Source organism: Nilaparvata lugens, chromosome 7 (genome assembly GCF_014356525.2).
Source record: "Nilaparvata lugens isolate BPH chromosome 7, ASM1435652v1, whole genome shotgun sequence".
NCBI lineage: Eukaryota > Metazoa > Arthropoda > Insecta > Hemiptera > Delphacidae > Nilaparvata > Nilaparvata lugens.
In genome coordinates, this window is record NC_052510.1 from 3,690,411 (window position 1) to 3,715,672 (window position 25,262).

Here is a 25,262-nt window from a genome sequence, read left to right on the forward strand (position 1 = left end):
AAGAGTAATTAAGGGAAATTCCCAGTATAGTTTAAATAACCAGATTCATTTCAACCAATACAACACTACGAATTTAGTTTTATCATTACATTGTAAGCATACACTAGTCAATAGTTTTTCCATTTACATATTTGTTTTATTATATTTAACTTGTTTTCTTGGTTCTTATTTTGTACTGAAAGTGAATTTTGTTATCATGGCGAGTCTGTTGCTTAAGCCCCCATTTTGTGACAAGTGGGAGGAGAGTGTCTAGCTAAGCCAATGGCAGGCGTTCATGCCCTTGACCAATAGCAGTACTCACCTACTAGCATAAATTCTGCTGCTCTTGTATTTAGTTTTAGTTTATCAGAGATTGACAATGGTGTAATAACCGAAACCGGTCTTTCTGAGTATCAATAAATCTGTGGTTTTTTGACAATTTCTTAGTCTTTTTCATTCAAACCCAAAAATGTTTCTCTCTCTAATTTTGAAAAAAATATTCATTGAGTGTAATGAAACTATCATTACACTGATAGGCTATGATTTGAAATGATTATTTTCATGACTGACAGTAAATTGACAATTACCTCCCGCTCGCAACGCACAAGACTCAATGCCAGCAAGGCTGCAGCATCAGCGCAGTTCACGTAGCGATTTTTCCAGCATCGTCTCGCAAACATAAGTATTCTTGCATCCAATCCCACCACGTAACGTTGACCGGTCGGCACCAGCAACTAAAAACACATAAACAAACTTATATTATTTAAATTTATTTATAATTATATTAAAATTTTCTTGATGAAGAAAATATAATTATTTTTTCCTACAGATACCTTGAAAAGTGACCATTTCTGCACTGATTGCAGGCCGCAAAGAATCACTTTTCCGCACTAGTGCGCAAAGTGAGTACTTTGCGTACTCCAGATTTGCAGCATGACAACGCAAAATAGTTAGTAGTTTAATGGAGCACCAGTGCAGCAAAATCAAAATTAAGTTGGTAACTGCACTCATAGTGAGGCCCACGTTATAATGGTAGTGGAGAACAGCGTTGCCTTGTCATTATGTGCCTTGATTATAGTCATTTCAATGCTTACATAACATAAACCCCCTTCAAGCAGTCACAAAAATTTTCAATTGAATTACTAATCATTATAATTCAATTATTATTATTCAATTTTAAATAAATTAAGGTTTTTATTAATAATAAAATTACACAGAAAAACATTTGATGGATTTCAGGAAATTTAACCCATAATTACCCACTTTTCATATTCAATGGTAATTGGTAACAGTAGGAAAAATTTAATGTGAAATACGAGCGCAAAGTTCGTTTGCTGCACTCAAGAAACCATTCCGCCCGAGCCGTAACTTTTCTTTCGGTGCAGCAAACTGTCACTTTGCGCACTAGTTGCACAAATAACTATTTTAATAAAGAATGAACAGCTAATATTACAACATATATAGTATACTAGTAGTTCTGTGAACAGTAGACCTCGCGCAGTTACAAACTGCAGCCTCCTCTTATACTGTCCATCAGAGTAAATCCTGTCTGTATGTCGTGCCGGCGAGATATCGGTGTGAAAACGGCTAATGGCTGTTCGGGTTGGTGAATTAAAAATGCTAACATCAAAACCTAATCTCCTTCAAGACATACTGGCAACAGGACAGCCCGAGTTCAAAGCAGAGAAAGGTCGAGAGACAATACTATGTTATTTTAGTTATTAATTGCATGCGTTATTGCATGCAATCAATAGTTCATTTAATAGTGCATAAAAATTGCATTCAATGAGGCATGCAATTAATAGTCTACACAGCTGCTAATTTTTTACCAAGTTAAATTGAGATATTGAATTGCATGCGTCATGGCATGCAATTTATAATCCACTCGACAGCTGATTATGATAAATAATTCTGTAGTCTGATTTTCATTCACTTGAATCTTAGACATCACTTCGCTCGGTCAATATTATAACTGTACAGGGGCGTATGTATAATAATAATGAATATGAAGAAAATAAGTTCAGTAATTACAGAAAAAAAGTACAGTAATCTGAATTTTTAACGGCCTGACGGTAAAGTAAAAAGAGCGTTCAGCGCAAATTACCCTCTGAATATGAGCAGCAAAACTGAAATCAAGTAACATGGGGAGTTACTTAAAATCACTCAACATTAACCTTGGCCTCCCCCCCCCCCAAATATACAGGGTGTCCCACGAAATGTGTAACAGCCGAAGACCATGGATTCTACATTGAATTTGGAACAAAAAATGTCCAGTAAAATTTTCTTATATCGATCTTAGTTTCCGAGATATTTTGATTATTCGATAGAGAACTATTAGTCAAAATCCAATTCCAAGGACATGATTGGAAAGAGGAAAAAATTTCCAATGAGATTCATATAATTTGTTCCTTTGTTTGCCATTTTTGAACTTTTTATGAGCGTTTAAAGTTGAAAAAAGTACATTCGTCGAGTTCAAAGCCAAATTTCAAACAGTTTTGAACACTCATAAAAAGTTCAAAAAACGTGAAATAAGGGAACAAATTATTCTTCAATGTTGTTTTCCATCACGAACTGCTTATTATAAAATCACTTTTTCTATTAGAAAAAACGACTAGCAGTCAGATTCTATTTTTAGAATTCGGCAGGCTTCATATCTTAGTTCATCATTGAATCTTGATTTTCAGAGTTTGTATGTTGTAGTCCTAACTTACTTACTTTTTTTACTTCCTAGGTCCTCCCGACGGTCGTGTGTCCGTGGAGTCGTCATAGTTGTCCCGGGTTAGTCCAGGTGTGTAGCAGTGTGTTCCCCAACATACTCTGCTACTGAGTAATAGGGTCTTGTCAGCAGGTACATCTTCAGTGTTCTTGGGAATGTCCCAGTGTTGACCATTGATTTTACATGCAGCGGGAGCAGATTGAAGAAGAAAGCCCCAGTGTAGGCTGGTGATTTTGCAGTCTTAGTGAGTCTGTGTTGGGGAAGATCAATATTATTCCTGGTTCGGGTGCTGTAGGTGTGTTGTCCGCATCTCAGCCTGGGGTTTGTTTTCACCACCGCTAGTACTGTTTCCATGATATATAGTGAGATCACTGTCAGGATATTATACTGCACAAAGAAGCCCTTACAGTGATCCAACATATTTCTTCTCAGTATAGTGCGTATAGCTCTCTTCTGTATACACAGTACTCTGTTAAGGTTTGCTATTGTTGCCGATCCCCATGCAACAATGCCGTATTTGAGATGAGATGAAAATAGGGCATGGTAGGATGTAAATGCTGTCTTCTCATCTGTTATATTGCGTATTCTGCGGATCACATACAGTGCTGAAGATAGTTTTTTACACAGGTGATCTATGTGGTTTTGCCAGGTGAGATTTTTGTCCACTAGAATTCCGAGGAATTTTGTATTGTCGGCCTCCATTATTTCTCCATTCAGGGTTCATGTTGTTGATTTCTATTTGTGAATGTAATACAGACTGTTTTTGTAGTGTTGATGGTAAGGTTTAATTTATTGCAGATTCCTTTAATTTCATTGAATGTAGAATCGATTACTTCATTTTTAGACATTTCCTTGCTAGTGGGCATAAGTATTGTTGTGTCATCTGCAAACAAAATGCATTTTTTATCAGGTTGTAATTCCTTAGAAAAGTCGTTTATATAAATGAGGAATAGCAGGGGGCCCAGTATCGATCCCTGTGGTACGCCTTTAGTGACTGCTTGTATGGATGATCTATAGTTGATTACATTGCTATTGATTTATGTTCTACTTCAACATATTGTTGCCGGTTTGTGAGGTAGTTTTCTAGCCAGGCAAGTGCATTTCCTACAATTTTTAGTTTTTTGAGTTTGCTTTTTAGTATGTTGAAGTCTATTGTATCAAATGCCTTTTGTAGATCAATAAAGAGTCCACAGGGGGTTTTATGTTCTTCCCACATTTTTGTAATCTCATTGTGTAAATTGATATTGCAGTCATTGTGCCGAGGTTCTTTCTGAATCCATGCTGCTGTTTCACAAGTAAATTGTTGTCTTCAAGATGGGATATTATTTGATTATAGGCTGCTCTTTCGATTATTTTTGATGGTGTAGGCAGATTAGCAATCGGTCTGTAATTCCTGGGATCAGTTTTGTCACCTTTTTTCAGTTTAGGATAAATCTTTGCCACTTTCATGTATGATGGAAATTTTGCTTGTCTTATAGATGAGTTAGCAATGTCAAGAAGTGGCTTTTTCAACTCGTCCTTGCAATACTTCATTATTTTTCCTGTAATCTCATCATATCCAGCTGAGTTACTTGGTTTTAGGTTGTCAAGAAGGCAGTCAATGTCTGATTCTGAAATTGTGGAGAAATCACTGAATAATGGAGCATCAAGCATCTCATCCTCACTATCTAATGCGTGCATATTTGACTTTGGTGGCGGTTGAGTGAATAAAGAATTGAAGATATCACTAATATGCTTGGGGTTTACTATTTTTCCGTTTTCCCAGTTCAGCACTAGGTTGTCCTGTACTCCTAGCTTGTTTTTGTTTCTTTCATTATTGATAATCTTCCAGAGAATTTTTGTTTTATTATTAGTCTTTTCAATTCTACTTCTTATCTGCTGCACTTTCTTCTCTCTCACTTCAGTGTCATAGGCCTTCTTAAATTAGAGCATTTTTCTTTATCTTCCAGAGAGCCTGTTGCCAAGTACTGGTTATTTGCTTGGAGTAGTTTGTGTCTCAATGTCAATGTGTTATTGTCCCAAAAGATATTTTTTTCGGATGTAGTAATTTTTTTTAATTCTCGAGGCATTGCACTATCCATACTTATCCGCATTATCTTCAGAAAGTTATTATATTTGTCGTCTACTTGAGGAGAGTTTGTCACCCTTGTCCAGTCAGCCTGCTGAAGCAATGTCTTTAGTTGATTTAGATTTTCTGTGGAGAAGTTTCGGGTGTGTTTATATATAGCATTTTCATATTCTACCGTACTAGTTACTTTGCAGATGACAGTGTGATGGTTGGAAATTTGGTTTGGGTATGCTTTAGTTTCTATTGTTTTTGTGTCCATATTGTGATAACATCCGTCAATGCTAGTGGTTGAGTTTTGAGTGATTCTTGTGGCAGGCATCCTGTAGATTTGGCAGCCATGCTGTGTCAAGATATTTTCTAGGTCCTTACAGATTTGGCTCTCTGGTTTTAGAGTGTCTATGTTGGTGTCTCCAAGGACAACAATCTTGAAGCGCTTTCCAGAGTATTTTTGAAGTAGACTTCCAAGTCTGGATAGGAATTCATCTTCTGTTCTGGGGTATGGAGATCGATAGGTGCCAATAATGATTAGGTTCATCTGCCTCATCCGTACTTTCACCACTACTGTTTCAAAAAGCTGTTCTGCAGGTGCATGTGACTGGTCTAAGTTTACTTTCTCCATGTTCAGTTGAAGGTTGCTTCTTTTATACATGGCAATGCCGCCCCAGAGAAGAGTTTTACGACAATAGTTTGCTATAAGAGTGTAGCCAGCAATATTGGTGTGTAGTAGGTCTTCCTCTCTGAGTCCATGCTCCGAAAGAACAACGATATCAGGGGTGTACAGACTCAGATCCAAGCTCAACCTCTCCAGTTTTGATTGCAATCCCCTTTGTAGATTCAAGTGGTAGATGGTGAGTGACTTATTTTTCCTATTGCAAGTCTGTTTGAAGGATTGTTGATTTTTTCTGTGTTCCTTGGTATGTGGAGTGTGGTTCACATACCACATAAAACCACCTAATTCTGTGTCAATAATTATGTCTTTTTCAGTTTTTGTGTTGGTTTTGTATTTTTGAGGTTGTGCTTCAGTCCTTTATTTAGGAGATTCATTTCAGAGTCAGAGAAGGTTACATTTGTCAGGTTGATTGGTCTGGGGCTGAAGTTGTGGTTAGGTTGTATTGTTTGTGTTTTGTTTTGAGGTTATCAATTTTTTAGCATGTTTCTTCCTAATTTCTTCCATTTTTGGTTGAATCCAGTTATTGGATGCTTATTTTTTATTTTCAAAGTAAACATTGCCATATGTGTTTGTTATTTTCAGGTGGAGTTTCAGAAGTTTTGCATTCAGTTGGTCTTTCTGTTTGTATAAGAGTTTGATGTTTTCTTTTATGAAAATTTTTGAGCTTTTTGTTGTGTTTTTTGAGTTTGAATGGATTTGTTTTTTATTTTTGCATATGTGGGTGTGATTCCCGTACCTACTTAAACATGTTTTGTTGAAATTTATGTGTTCTATTGCCTTCCTAACCCTAAAAGCTACCTGTCTGTAGAGTGTGGAATCAGCTTGTCTGGCAGAATAGAATTCTTCAATGTTGTTTTCCATCAAAAACTGCTTATTATTAAATCAATTTTTGCTATTAGAAAAAAGTTAACAAATTATATGAATCTTATTGGAAATTCTTTTCTCTTTCCAACCATGTCCTTGGAATTAGATTTTGGCTGATAGTGGACTAGTTATTAACGTTTTTCAAAAATATCGAATAATCAAAATATCTCGAAAACTAAAGTCAATATAAGAAAATATTAATGGACATTTTTTGTTGCAAATTAATTTGATGTAGAATATATGGTCTTCGGCAGTTACACATTTCGTGACACACCCTGTTTTCTATATACGCCACTGTAACAGTATAGGATATTTCGCACCTAGAGCAGAAAATGAGATTTTTCCGGCTCGAAATCGGTTTTCAAGTCCGAGGCCGTAGGCCGAGGACTAGAAAAGATTGAGAGCCGGAAAAACATTTTTGCCCGTGGTGCGAACGCTATTTTTCGCCACACACAAAAATAAACAGTATATATATGAAAAATGTTTTTTATTAAGTACTTCCGAAAGCAGAAGTGGAAGGTGATTGCTCTAGCAAATCTGAGGTAATCTGAATATCAGGAAATTGTCCAAGTACTTTTATTTTTTATTCTGATTTGTCTAAATAACCTAAAAGATGACGTTCAATTATGTGGGAGGTTGAGTTTATACTTTTTTATTCTTTCAAATGACAATAAGATGATATTATTATAAATGTTTTAATTATTGAATAATGATCACAAATAATGAAAAGTTTTTTGATCAGTTGTTTTTTGATCACCTTTCTTAGTTCCATGTTAGCGGCTGGAAAGGGTACTTTTTCCGGCCTAGGCCGGAAAGAAACCTGTTCTGACGTCAGACGAGAGTCGTCTGCAAACAATGTCTTTCAGATCTACGTAGGGACTGGAAAACAGCTGCTTTCTGTGCAGTGTGGCGAAAAATAGTATTGCTATCAACCTATCAGTATCCTCTACAGAAAGCAATGACAAGCAGAAGCATATAAAGACAGAGAAATCAAACATAAAACCTGTATCAGCTACCGTCTATAGAAGGCATTGACAAGACAGAGAAACGGCAACGTTTATATCATGATTAATATTGGTTAGATAGATTGCAATATTATTCTAGTTGATAATTTTGGAAAACCAATATAAATTGACTAACCTTGAATGCAGAGTCCATGAGTTTACCGAGCTCTTCGATGATTTCCTCATTTGGAGGAGGTGGCTTCCGAACCACAGCTGAATGCTTGAGTTTTGCAGCAAGACCAATCTTTTCTCTAAAAAAAAAACAGATAAATTATCTTGAATAAATATAAATAAGTGATAGGGCAAAGCTCTAAATAACTAAACAAATGGATAATCCTCATATCAATATGAAGACATATTTCATAGATAATAGATTGGCATGTACTACATTATATATAGTCTTCGATTTACATTTTCAGAATAATTATATAGTCTTCGATTTACATTTTTAGAATAATTATATAGTCTTCGATTTACATTTCTAGAATAATTATATAGTCTTCGATTTACATTTTTAGAATAATTATATAGTCTTCGATTTACATTTTTAGAATAATAATATAGTCTTCGATTTTTATTTTTAGAATAATTATATAGGCTTCGATTTACATTTCTAGAATAATTATATAGTCTTCGATTTACATTTTTAGAATAATATTATATAGTCTTCGATTTACATTTTTAGAATAATTATATAGTCTTCGATTTACATTTTTAGAATAATTATATAGTCTTCGATTTACATTTTTAGAATAATTATATAGTCTTCTATTTACATTTTTAGAATAATATTATATAGTCTTCGATTTACATTTTTAGAATAATTATATAGTCTTCGATCTACATTTTTAGAATAATTATATAGTCTTCGATTTACATTTTTAGAATAATTATATAGTCTTCGATTTAAATTTTTAGAATAATTATGCATACTGTATAAAATAGAATGGACCTGAGACTTATTTCCGATACTCCTACAACACTATAGTGAGGTCCACGTTATAATGACAGTGTTTGAATAGCAATGGTATTGCTATCCCTGTCTATCATTCAACAAAGCAGTAGGGGTAAAGTGAGACTTCTGAAGAAAACCTGGCTCAAAGCTGGAGAAAAGCTACCCCCAAATCTGATTCTTGGTTCTAACCTTGCCCAATCCAATGTAATCTGAACTAACCTAGCCATACCCCTAATCTCACAATAAATCTCAAATAAAGATCCTCATTCCCACTTTTTTGAAAAAAAGCTGGATCTAGTTTTTTTTTATTTCTTGAATAACTAAGAAACCGTTAATTTTACAAAAAAATTACAAGAATAACTTTTTCCAGTAAATCTAATAACGAATCCATTGACACCCCATTTGTCAAGATTGAACAAAAAATAAGGATCTTATGGGAAAACTAGATCCAGCTTTTTTCAATTTCTTCAATAACTAAGAAACCGTTAATTTTACAAAAATCTACAAGAATAACTTTTTCCAGTAAATCCAATTACGAATCCATTGACACCCCATTTGTCAAGATTGAACAAAAAATAAGGATCAGTCCACCTATAACAGATCATGATTTCTTGAATAACTAAGAAACCAAAGATAACTTCTTCCAGTAAATCCATTTGTTAGGATTGAACAGAAAATAAGGATCAGTTTTGATCCATAATAAAAATAGATCATGAGTATTGACAAATTTGGTCGATATTTGCATGATAGAAATAATAATGATATTAATGTTGATATTAAAAATTTTATTCAGAATTTTTTCTATGTTCTACAAATCATACCATTAGCTGCACCCTATATTCCAAACATTAATCTCAATAATGAAAAAGAGTGGAAGTATATGTCTGATTCAAACTTGATCCAACAATTCTCACTTTCTTCTGGAATCTCTTTTAAAGAATGGTATGAAAAAAATGTAATAAATATAGAAGAATAGATTATCTCCCACCCCACCTGGATACCTCAACTTTGTATATTTAAAAAGGAATGTCCACAAGAGAGAAACTTGCACATGAGCTACATGGTAGAGTCAGACGTAATTTCCTCACACGTCGCACTGAAATAAAAGGTCTAACAGATTTATATCAAGCTGATATTGTTGACATGTCCAACTATAGCACATTAAATAAGAACTTTAGATACATACTAACTGTGATTAACTGTTTCAGTAAATTTGCATTTGCAATACCAATGAAAACTAAAACTGGAAATGAGGTGGCAGCAGCATTGAAACCAATACTCCAAAAACATAAGATTATCAATTTTCAAACTGATGCAGGTAAAGAGTTCTACAACACAACTGTTCAGAATCTCTTCAAAACATATAAGATCAACCATTACAGTACATATAGTGATAAGAAAGCTGCAATTTGTGAACGTTTCAACAGAACTCTTAAAGAGAATATGTTCCGTGAATTCACTATACAGGGTAATCATAAATGGTTGGAACTGTTACCAAAACTTATCTTAAAATATAACAACACCACACATCGTAGCATTAATATGAAACCAATTGATGTAAATAAAGAAAATGAAATAAATAAATTCGTATGGCTTTTGTTGGTGGGGAGTTCCTTGCGGGAATGTTCCACCGCCTGAATATATAATTTAAGCCGTCAATGGGCCTTACGACTGTCATACTTCAGCCGGGACCGACAGTTTAACGTGCCCATCCGATAACACGGGAGTGATCTGTTTAAAAAACTTTTGGCTCTCAGTGGGGTTTGAACCCGGGATCTCTATGCTGCTACGCAAGCACTCTATCCACTAGACCACGGATCACTCCAAGAAAATGAAAAATATGTACTAATGAATTTAGATAAAAGTGCACAACGTAAATTGGCAATCAAAGTAAACCAAAGTATAGAATTGGTGATAAGGTACGCATTAGTCGATACAAATCAATATTTGAGAAAGGTTATCTCCCAAACTGGACAAATGAGATTTTCACCATACAAAATGTTCTCCCTACTATACCCTTTACTTATAGATTAAAAGAAATGAACAATGAAATTATTAAGGGTACATTCTATGAATATGAAATAAATAAAACAAAATATCCAGATATATTCCTCATTGAAAAAGTATTAAAGAAAAAAGGAAAGAGATAGCGCTATCTCTTTCTCGCTTTGCTCTGTTCTCAGATCGTTTTTTAACAATGTAGAATTAATAATTAACAAAATATTTCATCGTAATTATGAAAATTCATTATTAAATTATTGAAAAATATAATTTCTTGCTTAATAAATTATAATTTATTGTTTTAAACGAGAATGAACACTTAATATGATAGACATAATATATAACAGTCACTGTCATGATAGATCGGGTAGCCGCCAACCTGTCTCCCTGACAACTAGTCTCCTCGCTATTTTGATTAATCTAAAAATTTATCGCTAATTTATCTACAATAGTCTCAAACTTATTGAAGGGTTCCCATACAATAATATGACGACTCACTCTGTTTATCTTTCTATCTATCAATCCATCAGTTTTTTTTAGTCCATAAAGGCTCAAATCACACTACCTCGACTCAAATCGTACGACTCCAGTCTCTCGACCTTACGACTTTCTTACTCATTGTCACTACTTCAGTTCCATGCTACTCCATTTTCTAACATTACTTTATTAAAAATATAAGATCTAATTCGTCACTACTCAGCATGTAACAAATTTTATAATAATTATTATAAATATATTGTCTTATCTAATTCTTATTATTGTCTTATCTAAAATGATAGAACATCACTGTCATAAAACATAACCTTACTTTCATTAAAAATGCATGGTACTGCACAACTCAAGTCGAGGCTCGAACAACATGTCAAGTCGACGCTCGACTCAGTCTCACAGTCGTGAGGTCGCGGAGACTAGAACCATAGAGAAACAATAGTGTAAGTAGATATCCCATGGTATAGGGAATTTATGTCGCAACTTTAACTGTTATCTCAAGCCGATTACTGTCGATTATTGTCAATTTTTAGTGTTTTGTTGGGGTGAGAGTGTATGAACGGCACAATTTGAGAGACTACCAGCATCACACAGCTGCATAGGAAAGAACTACGTGAACTATCGGCTTGAGATAACAGTAAAAGTTGCGACATAAACGCCCTATACCATGGGATATCTATACTTATGCTATCGTTTCTCTATGCTAGAACCGACTGGTCTGAGTGTCACCATTTGAAAACACATACTCTCGACTAGGGTTGAGTCCCTTCTCGACCTGAGTCGCGTAAGGCTCAACTCACACTTACACAACGCAGGTCGAGAAGAGACTCGACTCTAGTCGAGAGCATGTGTTTCCAAATGGTGACACTCAGACAGGTCGATTCTAGTCTCCGCGACATCACCATTGAAAACACATGCTCTCGACTAGAGTAGAGTCTCTTCTCGACCTTAGTTCGCGTAAGTGTGAGTTGAGCCTAAGTTTTTAGTTCAAGTTTTCAGTTTATCAAGTTTTTAGTATGTCATATTTTCAGTATTTCAAGTTTAGTGTTTACTCTCTCCGAGTATCTCTCTACCTATTGGTATTCGAATCTTCTTAACATTTGAGAGCAGGTTTAGAGCACCTACTTGGCAATGAGCTGGTAGGTTGAGCGTTCGATTAGTATGCGCGCAGGATGTACGTTGGACTCGGCAAGCGTCTTAGTGTTGCCGAGCGCGTCGCAGTAGCGCCGAGTCAGCAGTTTGCTCTGGCCGCGCGGCACGGCGCGCAACATTTGGTGACGCGACACGTACTGCAGGTTGTCCAGCATCTCTTCCAGGGGCATGCCCGTCAGAAGCGAACACCACACCTGAAAAAATCGACAAATTCCATCAGACTATTGATCGATTCAATCAGGTAATTCAGAATTACACAACTTTCTGAAGAGTATCACAGGCTTAAGCCACTACCTCCGAAAACAAAGCCATAGTGCATTCGTGTGACGTCAGCACAGGTGGGGCTCCTACACCAATAAAAACACTAGCTGATATAGATCAGCTGAAATCAACAAATTTTTATTGGTGTAGGAGCCCTACCTGTGCTGACGTCACCAGAATGCACTATAGCTTTGTTTACGGAGGTACTGCTTAGGCCGGTTATAGAGCTCGACCGACCGTCAGTGCGAACGTCATTCTCGCTTGTCTTTTCCATAGATATTCCATGTATCCGTACAGCGCAGGATTGACGGCACGCATGCGCCCGGTCAGGACCATGCGTTTTACACTGCGTACGAAGACCATCGGTCGAGCTCGTGCGCATCCGTTCCATCGGTCGCCTGACGCGCTATTGAAGCAAATAGAAGCTTTCAGAGCTGTACTGATCAGTAGCTCGATCGCAACAAAGCCAATGTGCTGACACCTCTGCCCGGCAATTAGCTGATATTTATTTATTTATTTATTTATTTATTCAAGGTGATACACATACTATAATTAGGAAAGAAAAAACAGGCAATTGCCCAAAACTTCTTCAGTTGAATTGAATAACATAATGAATGAATTCAATTGATAGTGTCATATTTGAATTCAGAATAGAATAGAATACGTTTATCCACCAATAAATACAATTTAATGTACATTAGGTGTCGTCAAGAATAATCCCATAAAACTACTGAGCCATTATAAATATATATTATCACACAAAATAAGTATTCACTACATCGACGGGCAAATTGAAAAATTCAAGAGTTTTGCTATACATTTCTTCAATCATTTCTAATTTTTTTATTGGAAAAATCATATATTATTAATATTATCTACATTTATTTGATCCGTAGCTTAAAGTGACTGCAAGTATTCCCAATGGTGATACATGCTCGAAATAACTCATCAAAATTTCTGATGTAGTTAATAAATGTATCTTCATCCCCAAGCAATGATGTATATAATGGCACTAAATTCCCTTTGGGCGACCATCGGGTGAACTTGATATCTACGTCTTTTAATCTTTCGTTTTCGAAGATAATAAGCTGCAATTAAACAATCTGTAAAGGCGTCCATTTTGTGAGACAGAAAAACTGATGTATGGATGACTATGGTCAGGATGGTGCATACGCACTGACGGTCGGTCGAGCTCTGAATGTGTAAAACTGATTTATGGATGTGTATGGTCGGGATGGTACATACGCATTGACGCTCGGTCGAGCTCTGTAACCGGACTTGGGCCCAATTATATATCAATCGGCCAGAAAATATATTTTTCAATGATCAAATAATTAATTTTCATAACAGATAGTAAATATTTTGTTTTGCTTGGATAAGAAGATTGAGCGATGCTGTGACCCGTACTGGGTTGTGAAGCCAAACAAGAAGAAGAAAAAACTGATTTGTTAAAGTTGCGGAGGTAGAAAAGGATAGCGCTGTCTGCTTTCTCGAATGATAGACAAGGACATTCCAAAACTTTCCCCCCATCACTCCACTGAGTTGCAGTATCAACCGAGCAATGGTTCAGTCTTTAAGTGCCATTTAGTTGCCACAGTGCATAAGTCGCACTGCGCATAAGATAGGGAAAGACTGTATAAGGGGACTGTAAACGAACCAATAACACAGAATTGATGGCTTTGCTTGATGTACCTTATTGGGCTATAAAATGGTAATCATCCAAATGTTCATAGGCGTGAAATAATCCAAGAAGATTGAAAAAGTAATTATATAAAAAATACAACACACGACTGCTCGTGTGATTGAGTAGGGCGCGACTACCGGAGGTTAAGTGTGAGTATTGCTTTGAATGAGAGCCAACTCACTCACCTCCTCAGACTGCAATATCTCCTTGGTGCGCTGCTGCATGTAAGGTTATGTTAGGTTAGATTAGGTTAGGTGTATTGCCTAGAATGAGAGCCAACTCACTCACCTCCTCAGAGTACAATATCTCCTTGGTGTGCTGCGGCAGATGCCCCAGTGACAGCGAGTTGGCCTCAATGGCACGTGACACCGTCTTGGGGTCCTTCGAGTAGCGCACCTCGGACGCCACCTTCAGGTACTGCAGCACCGGCGCCGCCTCTTTCACGCCCTTATACTTCTCCTTCAGTTCTTTTATGTTGTTGCCGTTCTTAAATGCGTACGCTATCACCACTTGTTTCGCTGCAAAAACAAATCATCAACCAATGTAACTAATGTAAATATTTCTTAATATATATTTGTATATCTGCTGTCATTTCTGTGGTGCTGAAAGTGTATTGTAAAGTGTATTCTTATTTTTATGGTGTACCACGGTAATCGCTTGTATAGTCCAGTCAATATAGACATAAAAAAGGGGGTTTGCTTGCAATTTATATAGTAGTTCTGATTTTTTAATATATTATGTGGGTACATAAGAGAAGTCCAGAACCAATTTCTTCATGCAAAATTTCCTTGTGCTAGATACAAGGTGGCCCAAAAACCTCGTATTTTCGACTCATTTTCCAGTTTTCATCTATTTCTGCCAAATCTCCTAGTCGGACAGAAAAAGTTGCTCCCACCATCATCACCAACTACATATTCTTCACATTGATATTTCGCACAATGACATAAGTTCATAAGATTATGTTCTATGAGAAGTGTTTGAAATTTTGATCCTTCCGGTGTCCTTAAGCGCGCCTCTCCACTAGGAAATACTGAAATGAAGTGCATCTTACGGGTGATTCTCAAAGAACATAATCTTATGAACTTATGTCTTTGTGCGAAATATCAATGTGAAGACTATGTAGTTGGTGATGATGGCTGAAGCTGAAAATTAGGTGTTTTTCACAATACAAGGAGCATTGTTGTCAGGTGTACCTGGAAATCTATATTAGATAAAACGCTCTACCTGATCTCAGATTGTAGGGCACAAAAATACGCCCAGAGGGATTTTGATTATACATCTAAATAGTAACAATCGGAAGATATTGTTGATCAAAATCTAAAATTCATCAAAAATTGATTTTCTCTTCAAATTTCACTCATTTTTGAAAAATCATAACTCAGTACTCATTGGAGATAGAGAGTTCCAAATGATCTCATTTGATTCAGAATTTCATATTCTAGAAAGGCGTGAGCAAATGTTTCTGTCCGATCACGAGATTTGGCAGAAATAGCTGAAAACTGGAAAATGAGCTGAAATTACGAGGTTTTTGGGCCACCCTGTATCTAGCACAAGGAAATTTTTCATGAAGAAATTGGTTCTGGACTTTTCTTATGTACCCAAATTATATATTAAAAAATCAGAACTACAATATAAATATTGCATGCACCAATGTATATAGTGACTGGACTATGTATAGCTTATGAAATAAACAACTTTTGAATTGAACGAAACACCAATCAATTAAGTGTTCATTTAATTGAATGGCATTTTTTTTGTGAAATTATAAGAGTTGGTACTACAAGGTGCGCCAGAGAAACTTACTTATTTGAAAAAATTCCCGCACGAGGAATTGGTCGTGTAGAGGGGAAGGAGGGGGCGCATCTGGAGAGAAGGGAAGTTCCCAAATTCATCCTCCCTCACGTAAGTAGCCATCATGCTCTGGCCTAAAGAGCAGCGGGCCTTCGCAGTTGAGTTTTTTCCAAAGGGTCGATCACTTGTTGTTGCTACGCAACGTGCCTTCCGCGCTCGATTTGAAATTCCTCCTCACAGACTCACAAATTGAATTTGGTGATCATATATGATTTTACGTTTAATGTATTATTATAGAATAAGTATCTTTTGGACCAAAGTATAACTGACTGGACTACTTTTGAGTCCTCATGTTTTATAGAAGTGACAAAGCCTATAGTACACGGTTTACTTTTTTCCAATTCACTAGAAATTTACAAAATAACACTTATCAACTAATATACATTGGTGTGGCTGGAAAAAGAAACCTTGAGCTCCAGCCACAAGTTCGAAAATATTCTTAAAATTATTGGTACATTTGCCGTGATAATATTCTTAAATACAAACCAAAAGATAGTAAACCAAAAACCAAAAATATGTATAAATAAACATACAAAATCAATTCTTGATGGCAAATAAAGTATTCTATTCTATTCTTTGCACTTGTGTGCGTATGAGAGCAACGACTATACTACAATGAGGTCCACGTTATAATGACAGTATTTTATTGAACATTTGAGTTGTTATCCTTGTCTATCATTCGACAAAGCCGATAGCGCTATCCTTTTATAGCTCTGCAACCTTACCAAATCGTTTTCAACAATGAAGGTATATAATTGATCAACAAAATATATCAGTTATGAAAATTTATTATTCAATCATTGTAAAATATACTTTCTTGACGCTTAGAATATGATGGATTATTTCATACAGGAATGAACAGTTGATATTACATCAGATATACCGGTATCAGCTATTCTCTATAGGAGGCAGTGAGAAGACAAAGATTCGGAGACACTGTTCTCCTATCTTTCTCCACTGCCATTATAACGTGGATCTTATAGGTATTACGCCTCAGAGGCTGGCACATACCATCTATAGTGAGGTGCACGTTATAATGACAGTGGAGAAAGATAGAATAACAACGTTGCCGATGCTCTGTTTTTGTCAATGCCTTCTATAGACGGTAGCTGGTACAGGTTTATTGATGTAATATTAACTGTTTATTCTCGTTTAAAATAATAATCAATTATATTTTGATAAATAAACATATGAATCTTTTCAACCTGCGTGTTTCACCATATAACCTCCGTCCCTCATCTATTACCTTTCAAATTACAGATACTATTTTATCAATTTGTAGAAAACAATTTTTATATCAGGTATCAAAGCTCATCAATGTTATTCCTAACCATTTTATCACTAGTAAATTGAATAGAAAACTGCTAATTAAAATTCATACATGGATAATCTCGAACAATGTAATTTTGGCAATGTAATTTCCTCATAGCTTAGTATAAAGACTTCTAATGTTTTTTATGTAATCTTCAACTATTCTTTACTTTCCCCTATGCTTTCACTCTGCTCTTTCTCTTCCCTTCCTCACTCACTTTTTCTTTTCCCTATTTCTTAATAATATCCCATTATTATTTTCATGTACTGTTAAGCATTGCCTCTGCGCTCAGGTTCCTCGAACCTTGCAGGGTCTTCCCGTTTTTAATATACATATGTATAATCCTATTAATGGTATTTTTCTTTTTCATTTTATATTGTATTTTACTTTTTTCATTTATAACCATTTTTGTCATTGTAATTATGTTTTTGGGACAAATAAAGATTTGATTTGATTTGATAAGCAAGAAATTATATTTTTTCATTTTTTCAATTATTTCATAATACATTTTCAGAAGATGAAACATTTTGTTAAGTATTAATTCTACATTTTTAAAAGACGATCTGGCAGCAGAGCAAAGCGAGAATGAGATAGCGCTATCCGATTTGTTGTATGATAGACAAGGATAGTAATATCATTGCTAATCAAACACTGCCATTATAACGTGGACCTCACTATAGATCGACTTATCAGATCAACTCACCAGGGTCATCCGTCTTGATATGTGCTATCTTCATTAGATCGACATGTGACCAGTGAAAGTAGCCTCGTTTTTTCGAAACTATCTCAGCGAACTCCATCACGTCTCTCTTCAAATACCAATCGGATATCAATCTTCTCAAACCCTTACCTGAAACAAAGCCAAAACATCAAGTTAAGATAAATAATAATTCTATTTGCTCACGGACTAGCCATACAGAGTAAATAGAGATATACTTGCACAATATTATTATTCTATCAAAACATCAAATTGAATGGCAAACAAAATGAAAACATAGTGAATTCAGACAGTATTACATGTGAGCTGCTTCATTTCATGTTATTTATTTAAATAAAAAATCTCAAAGAATAAATACATGAAGAGCCTTATTCACATCAACTAGTTTAGTCACATATATTTGATGCAAAAATAATGAAAAAAATAAAATACAATAGTTTACACTATTTTTGAAAACCATAACCATACCCATGTTATAGGCCGGTTTGAAATTTGAAAAGTCTAGAACCAATAAATAATAGGATGTTATATTCACTAGTTTTGCATAGAATTTATGTAATGTAGTGTATCTTAAGGTGCGTACAGATATACGCGCCGCGAACATGAGCAATTCACTTTTAATCAGCTGACTAAATCTGTATTTTTACAGAAACGGTAAGATACAGCTATAAAAAGCTTGGCATCAGCTGATTAAAAGTGAATTGCTCATGTTCGCGGCGCGTAAATCTGTACGCAGCTTTACAGTACAGTGTATTTGGTGTACAAGCTGTTAATATACAGAGTGAGTCATATGTATGGGAACCCTTCAATAAGTTGGAGACTGCTGTAGATATAATAAGGTAACTTACAAGATAAAGTTATTGGTCACTCTACTTTTTGACATCCAACTGAATTTCAACCCCTCATAAGGGGGTGACTTAGGGGTTGTGACTCGAATATTTCAAATGTAAACACCAATATTGTGTAGCACATCATATTAAAGGCCTTTTCAAAACAAGAAAGATGACATCAATAAAAATGTTCTATGATACCTGTATCCAAATTGTGATCCGTGGTCTAGTGGATAGAGTGCTTGAGTAGCAGCATAGAGATCCCGGGTTCGAACCCACTCACAACCAAAAGTTTTTTAACCAGATCACTCCCGTGTTATCGGATGGGCACGTTAAACTGTCGGTCCCGGCTGAAGGCCCATTGACGGCTCAAATTATATATTCAGGCGGTGGGACCTTCCCGCAAGGGACTCCCCACCAACAAAATCCATACGAATTTACTTTACTTTGTATCCAAATTGTCGGCTTGAACTCATTTTGGATACAAGTATCATAGAACATTTTACTGATTATCATCTTTCTTGTTTTGAAAATGCCTTTAATATGATGTACTACACAATAGATGTTTACATTCAAAATATTCTAGTTACAACCCCTAAGTCACCCCCTTATGAGGGATTGCAGTTAAGTTGAACGTCAAAAGGTAAAGTATTCAACCAATAACGTATCCTGAAAGTTACAGTATTATATCTACAATAGTCTCCATCTTATTGGAGAGTTACTAAGGAGTGAGTCAATTTGTTGTCCAACGAACTTAACCAGTAAAAAGGTTCAAAAAATACGTGTTGAAAATTTGAAGCTGATTGATCAATTCTTAATAAAGAACAGACGGACAACGACTTTAGCCTTGAGCCAAAAGAACAAACTCGCTAACGCTCGTTCAGCGAATAATTGAAAGTTGACCTACCCGAATTGAGTTTGTTATTGTTGAGCTCTTGCAGATAGACGAAAAACAGGAACAAATCCTCGGCTTTGGCGCAGACCGTTTTGACGCCATTGTAGATCATTTCCCTGAGGGTGTCTGACTTCTTGTTGAGGGCACAGATGGCCATTGCGTATAGCAGGGCCTCCCTGCGTACTGCGTACCCATCGCTGTGTGCCTGAAATTGAAACAAAAAATAAGTGTTGCCAATTCAAAACTGTTTTTATATACCAAGTCATAGGCATCTCATAGTGACAGTAAACAGTGAAAATAATTGACCGAGCAAAGTGAGGTCTAAGATTGAAGTCGACGGTTTGGCATTTATCTTAATGTTTAAATGTTTGAATGTTTATATGTTGCGCATTTACGGCGAAACGCGGTAATAGATTTTCATTAAATTTGACAGGTATGTTCATTTTTTAATTGCGCGTCGACGTATATACAAGGTTTTTGGAAATTTGGCATTTCAAGGATAATATAAAAGGAAAAAGGAGCCTCCTTCATACGCCAATATTAGAGTAAAAATCAGACTATAGAATTATTCATAATAAATCAGCTGACAAGTGATTACACAGATGTGTGGAGAAGCCAGTCTATTACTGTATTTGTATAAGGTCTATAGTTTCCAAGATGTAAGCATCTTTAAGCTGGGTTTACACCAAAGTTATTAAAAAAATGTTAACAAAATCAGTTAACAAAAATTTTAATAACTTTATCCTTATAGATTCTATTAGATTGAACGCAAGTTGACAAACACACACATGTTCATCATGTATATGATAAGTTATGTTCAATCTAATATAATCTATAAGGATTGAGTTATCAACATTTTGTTAATAAATTTGGTCTAATCGCAGCTTTAAGGTCTTTTGTTTCAATATTTTGTTTTGCAGTCATGGTATTATTATGCGTGTCCATCAGTATCAATATTCTCACATTCGAAAAAACTAATTTAATAGGTGATTAAAAATAATCAAATGAACTAAATAATGCTGAAGAATTATAATATTTTTGATTGAAAAAAATTAATTTTCATTAGATGGAAAGATTATCACGGAACTGGATGAATATTATATAAATTCTGGAATAGAATATATTCTATTCATTATTTAAATTAACATAAATATTAATAAATTATGGAATACAAATTCAAACGTGAACTGATTTTGTTAACATTTAAAACAGTTGACATCAGGTACTTATGGATGAGAATACTACGTGAGGTCTACTGTTAACAGAACTACTAGTTTATAAATATCGGGGCACCGAGCTTTGCTTGTTATTTTTATTTATTGATAAACAGAACACAATTCTCTAAAATGATCGTGTTTTTATTTTACAGCTGGCTATACGTCAGCTTATGAATTTCGAGGATGCGATATTTTGATTTTCCACAGAATCACTCACTCACTTTTTACCATCCACAGACGACGAAAGTCTCAGCTGTTTCAGCCAAGGATGAATTATCCTTTCAATGTCGTTCAGCGAGTTTTCCCAAGGATGAGACTTAATGCAATCGAATTTTTATATCATAAACCTACTATGTTCCGAATTTCGTGAAAATTGTTAGAACCGTTTTCGAGATCCGTTGAACATAAATAACCAGATAAAAAAATACAAACAGATATACAGAAATTGCTTGCTTAATATAATATAATAGGATGGCATTATACACACTCACTCGGGCGGGCTCAGTGGGAATAGTCCAATCAGAAATCGTGGGATTTATATTTTCACTCTTTACTGTTAAGCCAGGAACCTTTTTACATAATATTGTGAAACCAATTGATTTATATTTATGGAAATTTTCATGTGTTTCACATGTATATTGTACATTACATTACATGTTATATTGATGAGATTTTTTTGTTTCAGTTGCGTTGGATGCTAAGGAAATTGAATAAGACTTGGAAAAGAGAAAAAATTATCAAGTGAACTTAGTGGAGATCTATATACTTAAATAAACAACGCATTTTGAAATTGTGGAATTTATATTTTTACTGTTCCAAGCATTTACACCTGAACTACTGTTAACTGTTAACCAGAAAATATGACAACAGAAGATACAGTATATATAATGATGTCCACGTTATAATGGCCGTATTCGATGAACATTGGTGTTGCTATCTTTGTCTATCGCCCGATAAAGCAGATAGAGCTATCCTTTTCTAGCTCCGCAAATTTACCAGATCTTTTTTAACAGTGTAGAAATATAATTAACAAATTATTTAATCCCAATTATGAAAATGTGTTATTTAATAATTGGAAAATATACTTTCGTGACGAATAAAATGTAATTGGTAATCCTTAACAAGAATGAACAATTAATATTACATCAGATATACAGGTATCAGCTATCCTCTATTGAAGGCAGTGGCAATGCAAAAAATTTGCAACACTGTTCTTCTATCTTTCTTCACTGCCATTATAACGTGGACCTTACTATAGGTCAACTGCGTAGGCAAACCTCTCCGGTATACCGTAACCAAGAATCACCAGTTCCAACACAAGATGACATTTATCATTTTTTCGTAATTTTGTTTCAAATTTCTCATTTATTAGGCTAAGCTCACAGCCCTTACACATCTCCTAGATTTACCCTAACCAAAAATCACCAGTTTCAACACAAAATATATTTTTCCTAGAGGTACCTTGGAAAGTAACCATTTCTGCACTGATTGTAGGCCGCAAAGAATCACTTTTCCGCTCTAGTGCGCAAAGTATTACTCTGCGTACTCTTTATACTTTGCGTATTATCTTGCAGCCATCCCAATCAGCTGTTGACATTGTTGGCGTGTATTTTGAATGCGAATTTGTTCTATCTATATTTTTTTCTGATTTTCAAATAAATGAAGATGAGAACTCATTAAATTATAAATTTTGAATATTATTACCTAATTATTCATTATTTAAAATAATATTTTTTATTCATAAATTAATTGGTTGAAAATTATTTAGAAATATTAAAATTTACTCAAAATTATTAAAATTTTCAAATTAATTGGATTAATTTAATTGTTAATTTGAATAATTTATAGATTATTAATTTTCAATTGGATTATAAAGTTTGAAATAAATTAAAGTTGTCATTAATTACAAAATCATACAGACAAACATTAATTTGATGTATTTCAGCCATCATTTTACCCATAATCAATCACTTCTCATATTCAATGGTAACTGTAGGAAAAATTTAATGTGAAATACGTGCGCAAAGTTCCTCTGCTGCACTCAAGAAACTATTCCGCCCTCGCCTACGGCTCGTGCGTAAACGTTACTTTCCGTGCAGCAAACTATCACTTTGCGCACTAGTTGCACAAATAACTATTTCCGCATTTTTTTTAAATTTCTCATTTTTGGGCCAAGCTTACAAACCTCTTTGGTATACTGTAACCAAAAATAATATAACTCACTATATTAAAATATACACTTATATTCTACTGAGTAATAAAAGTACTGGACTGCCTTTTTTACAATTTGTTACCTGGAGCAATATTGATATCCTTTCGGATGATTGTAAGTTCAAATTTCTTTGTCTCCTACATAAGGATAAGAATTGTATCCTTTGTATTCACCATCACAATTGCAAGCTGGAATTTCTTGAATATATTTTACTGTAACTTACTAACAGTACGAACTTACTGTTCGGTATACTGTAAATCAAACACAAGATGATATATCTAATTTTTCCGCAATTTTTTGAAGTCCAAGGCTAGGCGCACACCAGTTAGTCAAGACAAGACAAGACATGATCAGAAACGTTCAGTCACAATACTTCACATAGTTGCTTATGAAGACATGTCTAATTGCAATGACTAATTGGTGTGTGTTGCGTCATAAGCAATTATGTGAAGTATTGTGACTGAACGTGTCTGGTCATGTCTTGTCTTGACTAACTGGTATGCTCCTAGCCTTAATATTTTGGGCCTAGCCCACGCCAAGATGCTGACCTTAACAATTTGCAGACCGACTTCCTTATCCTTGCCGGCTTCTATGAGTGTGGGAATTGAGGGACACGACTTGTCGGTGAAGGTGAGCAGTCCGCGAGACGCGTTGTAGACAGGAAGCTCACTGCCGTAGTGCAGGAAACGCTTTAAACGGACTTCGGGCGAAGCAGCCATGCTGCTTTGCTAGCTTCAACAACGCAAATCTGCAAACATAAATCAAATAAATTATACAAAACTTACAAAACTATAACACACAGACAATGGAAATGACAAATTATGGCTTGAAAAACACAAATTTACAGTGAAAAATGTAAAGAAAAAAGATGAAAAACGTCTTAGGCCGGTTACAGAGCTCGACCGACCGTCAGTGCGTATGCACCATCCTGACCATTGTAATAGAACTACATAATTTTTATTATTTGCCATGAATTTTCACAATGAATAGATAAAATTGTTGACGGTGAAAATTCATGACAAGTAAAATTATGGAAAAAATGAGAGGCTCTAGGCAGTCGGTGGTAAGGACGGGACCTGGAAACATCTACAGCAGATCAACCAGCCCGACTTCTCCCTACTGAGAGGGTCTCCCATTTGGGTAGAGTGAGTGCCAAATTAATTATATTATTTTTATCTGAGGGTATATCTTGTCAGTATTATTTGAAATCATATTTTATCTTTTGAAAATAATTCTTTTTAAATTATCAATAAATATTATATTATTCATTCTACATTTAATTATTTTACAATTAAAACCTTTCTCATGAGATAAAGAGTAAGATCCAAATTTAACCTCTCGTTAGCCAAGCGATATTTAACCCCTCATTTATTTGATCAGTACATCTTATTTATCAATTATAATATAACAGCATTATCTTTTATTAATTTCTGTATCCAACTCCTAGAGAGTTAGGACCTGTAATTCTTGTTAAATACAATCAATATTAATTATTTTAATAATGATAAGGAGGTAGTGGTACACACAGATGCTTCTCGAGTTGGAATAGGGGGCATTATCTCGCAGCCAGATGACAATGGAAAATTACATCCAGTAGCTTTTGTTTCCAGAAAACTGACAAAACATGAAGAAAATTGGGCAGTAGGAGAGATTGAACTTCAATCAATAGTGTATTGTGTAAATTATTTCAGACAATACTTAATTGGCCGATTATTTACAATCTACACAGATCATGCTAGTTTGCAATACTATAAAACTTGGAAAAACCCCAGTATTCGAGTCAGTAAGTTACTTATGAAATTAACGGAGTTCACGTTCGATTTGAAATATAAACCAGGAGCCCAAATGCACGTACCTGATGCCCTGAGTAGATATCCACTAGAGAAGGATATAACTGATCTCACAAAGGACGAAAACTACAATATATTCGAAATAGAAGAAATAGACATAAAGACTTTACAGAAAAATGATGAGAGTATAAGAAAAATATATGATGCAATACGAAACCCTAATCATAGTGATACAGCTACGATTAGAAAGGCGAGAAAATACACGATCGAAAAAGACATTGTCTATCTGAAGAAATTTGATGGGCATACCAATCAATTAAAACTTCTCGTACCCCGATCTCTTATCAATAAAATCCTTGAAACATTCCATGATGATTCCTTAACAGGTGGACATACCGGCATTTATAAAACCCATGAGAAAATATCATCGAAATATTATTGGGAAAATATGTATGAAAACATTGCGAATTATGTAAGATCATGTAAAAATTGCCAAGAGAGAAAAACCCCTACTACGAAGCCTCAAGGTTTCTTATCACCCATCAAGTGTGATAGTAAGCCTTTCTCAAGTATCATGATGGACTACATCGGTCC

The 25,262-nt window shown here is 35.0% G+C and overlaps 1 protein-coding gene across 1 annotated transcript in view; it reads right to left on the reverse strand.

Annotated features, from left to right (window-relative positions):
- Positions 1 to 25,262, reverse strand: part of LOC111057986 (60 kDa SS-A/Ro ribonucleoprotein) — a 60,738-nt gene that overhangs the window by 23,680 nt on the left and 11,796 nt on the right. Inside the window, exons 2-8 of the mRNA XM_022345475.2 lie at positions 23,427 to 23,626; positions 19,462 to 19,654; positions 17,710 to 17,856; positions 14,132 to 14,361; positions 11,872 to 12,092; positions 7,438 to 7,552; positions 567 to 713 (exon numbers count right to left, since the gene is read on the reverse strand). Coding sequence (XP_022201167.2) covers positions 567 to 713; positions 7,438 to 7,552; positions 11,872 to 12,092; positions 14,132 to 14,361; positions 17,710 to 17,856; positions 19,462 to 19,654; positions 23,427 to 23,597 — 1,224 coding nt within the window. The 5' untranslated portion in view covers positions 23,598 to 23,626. The remainder of the gene's footprint in view (positions 1 to 566; positions 714 to 7,437; positions 7,553 to 11,871; positions 12,093 to 14,131; positions 14,362 to 17,709; positions 17,857 to 19,461; positions 19,655 to 23,426; positions 23,627 to 25,262) is intronic.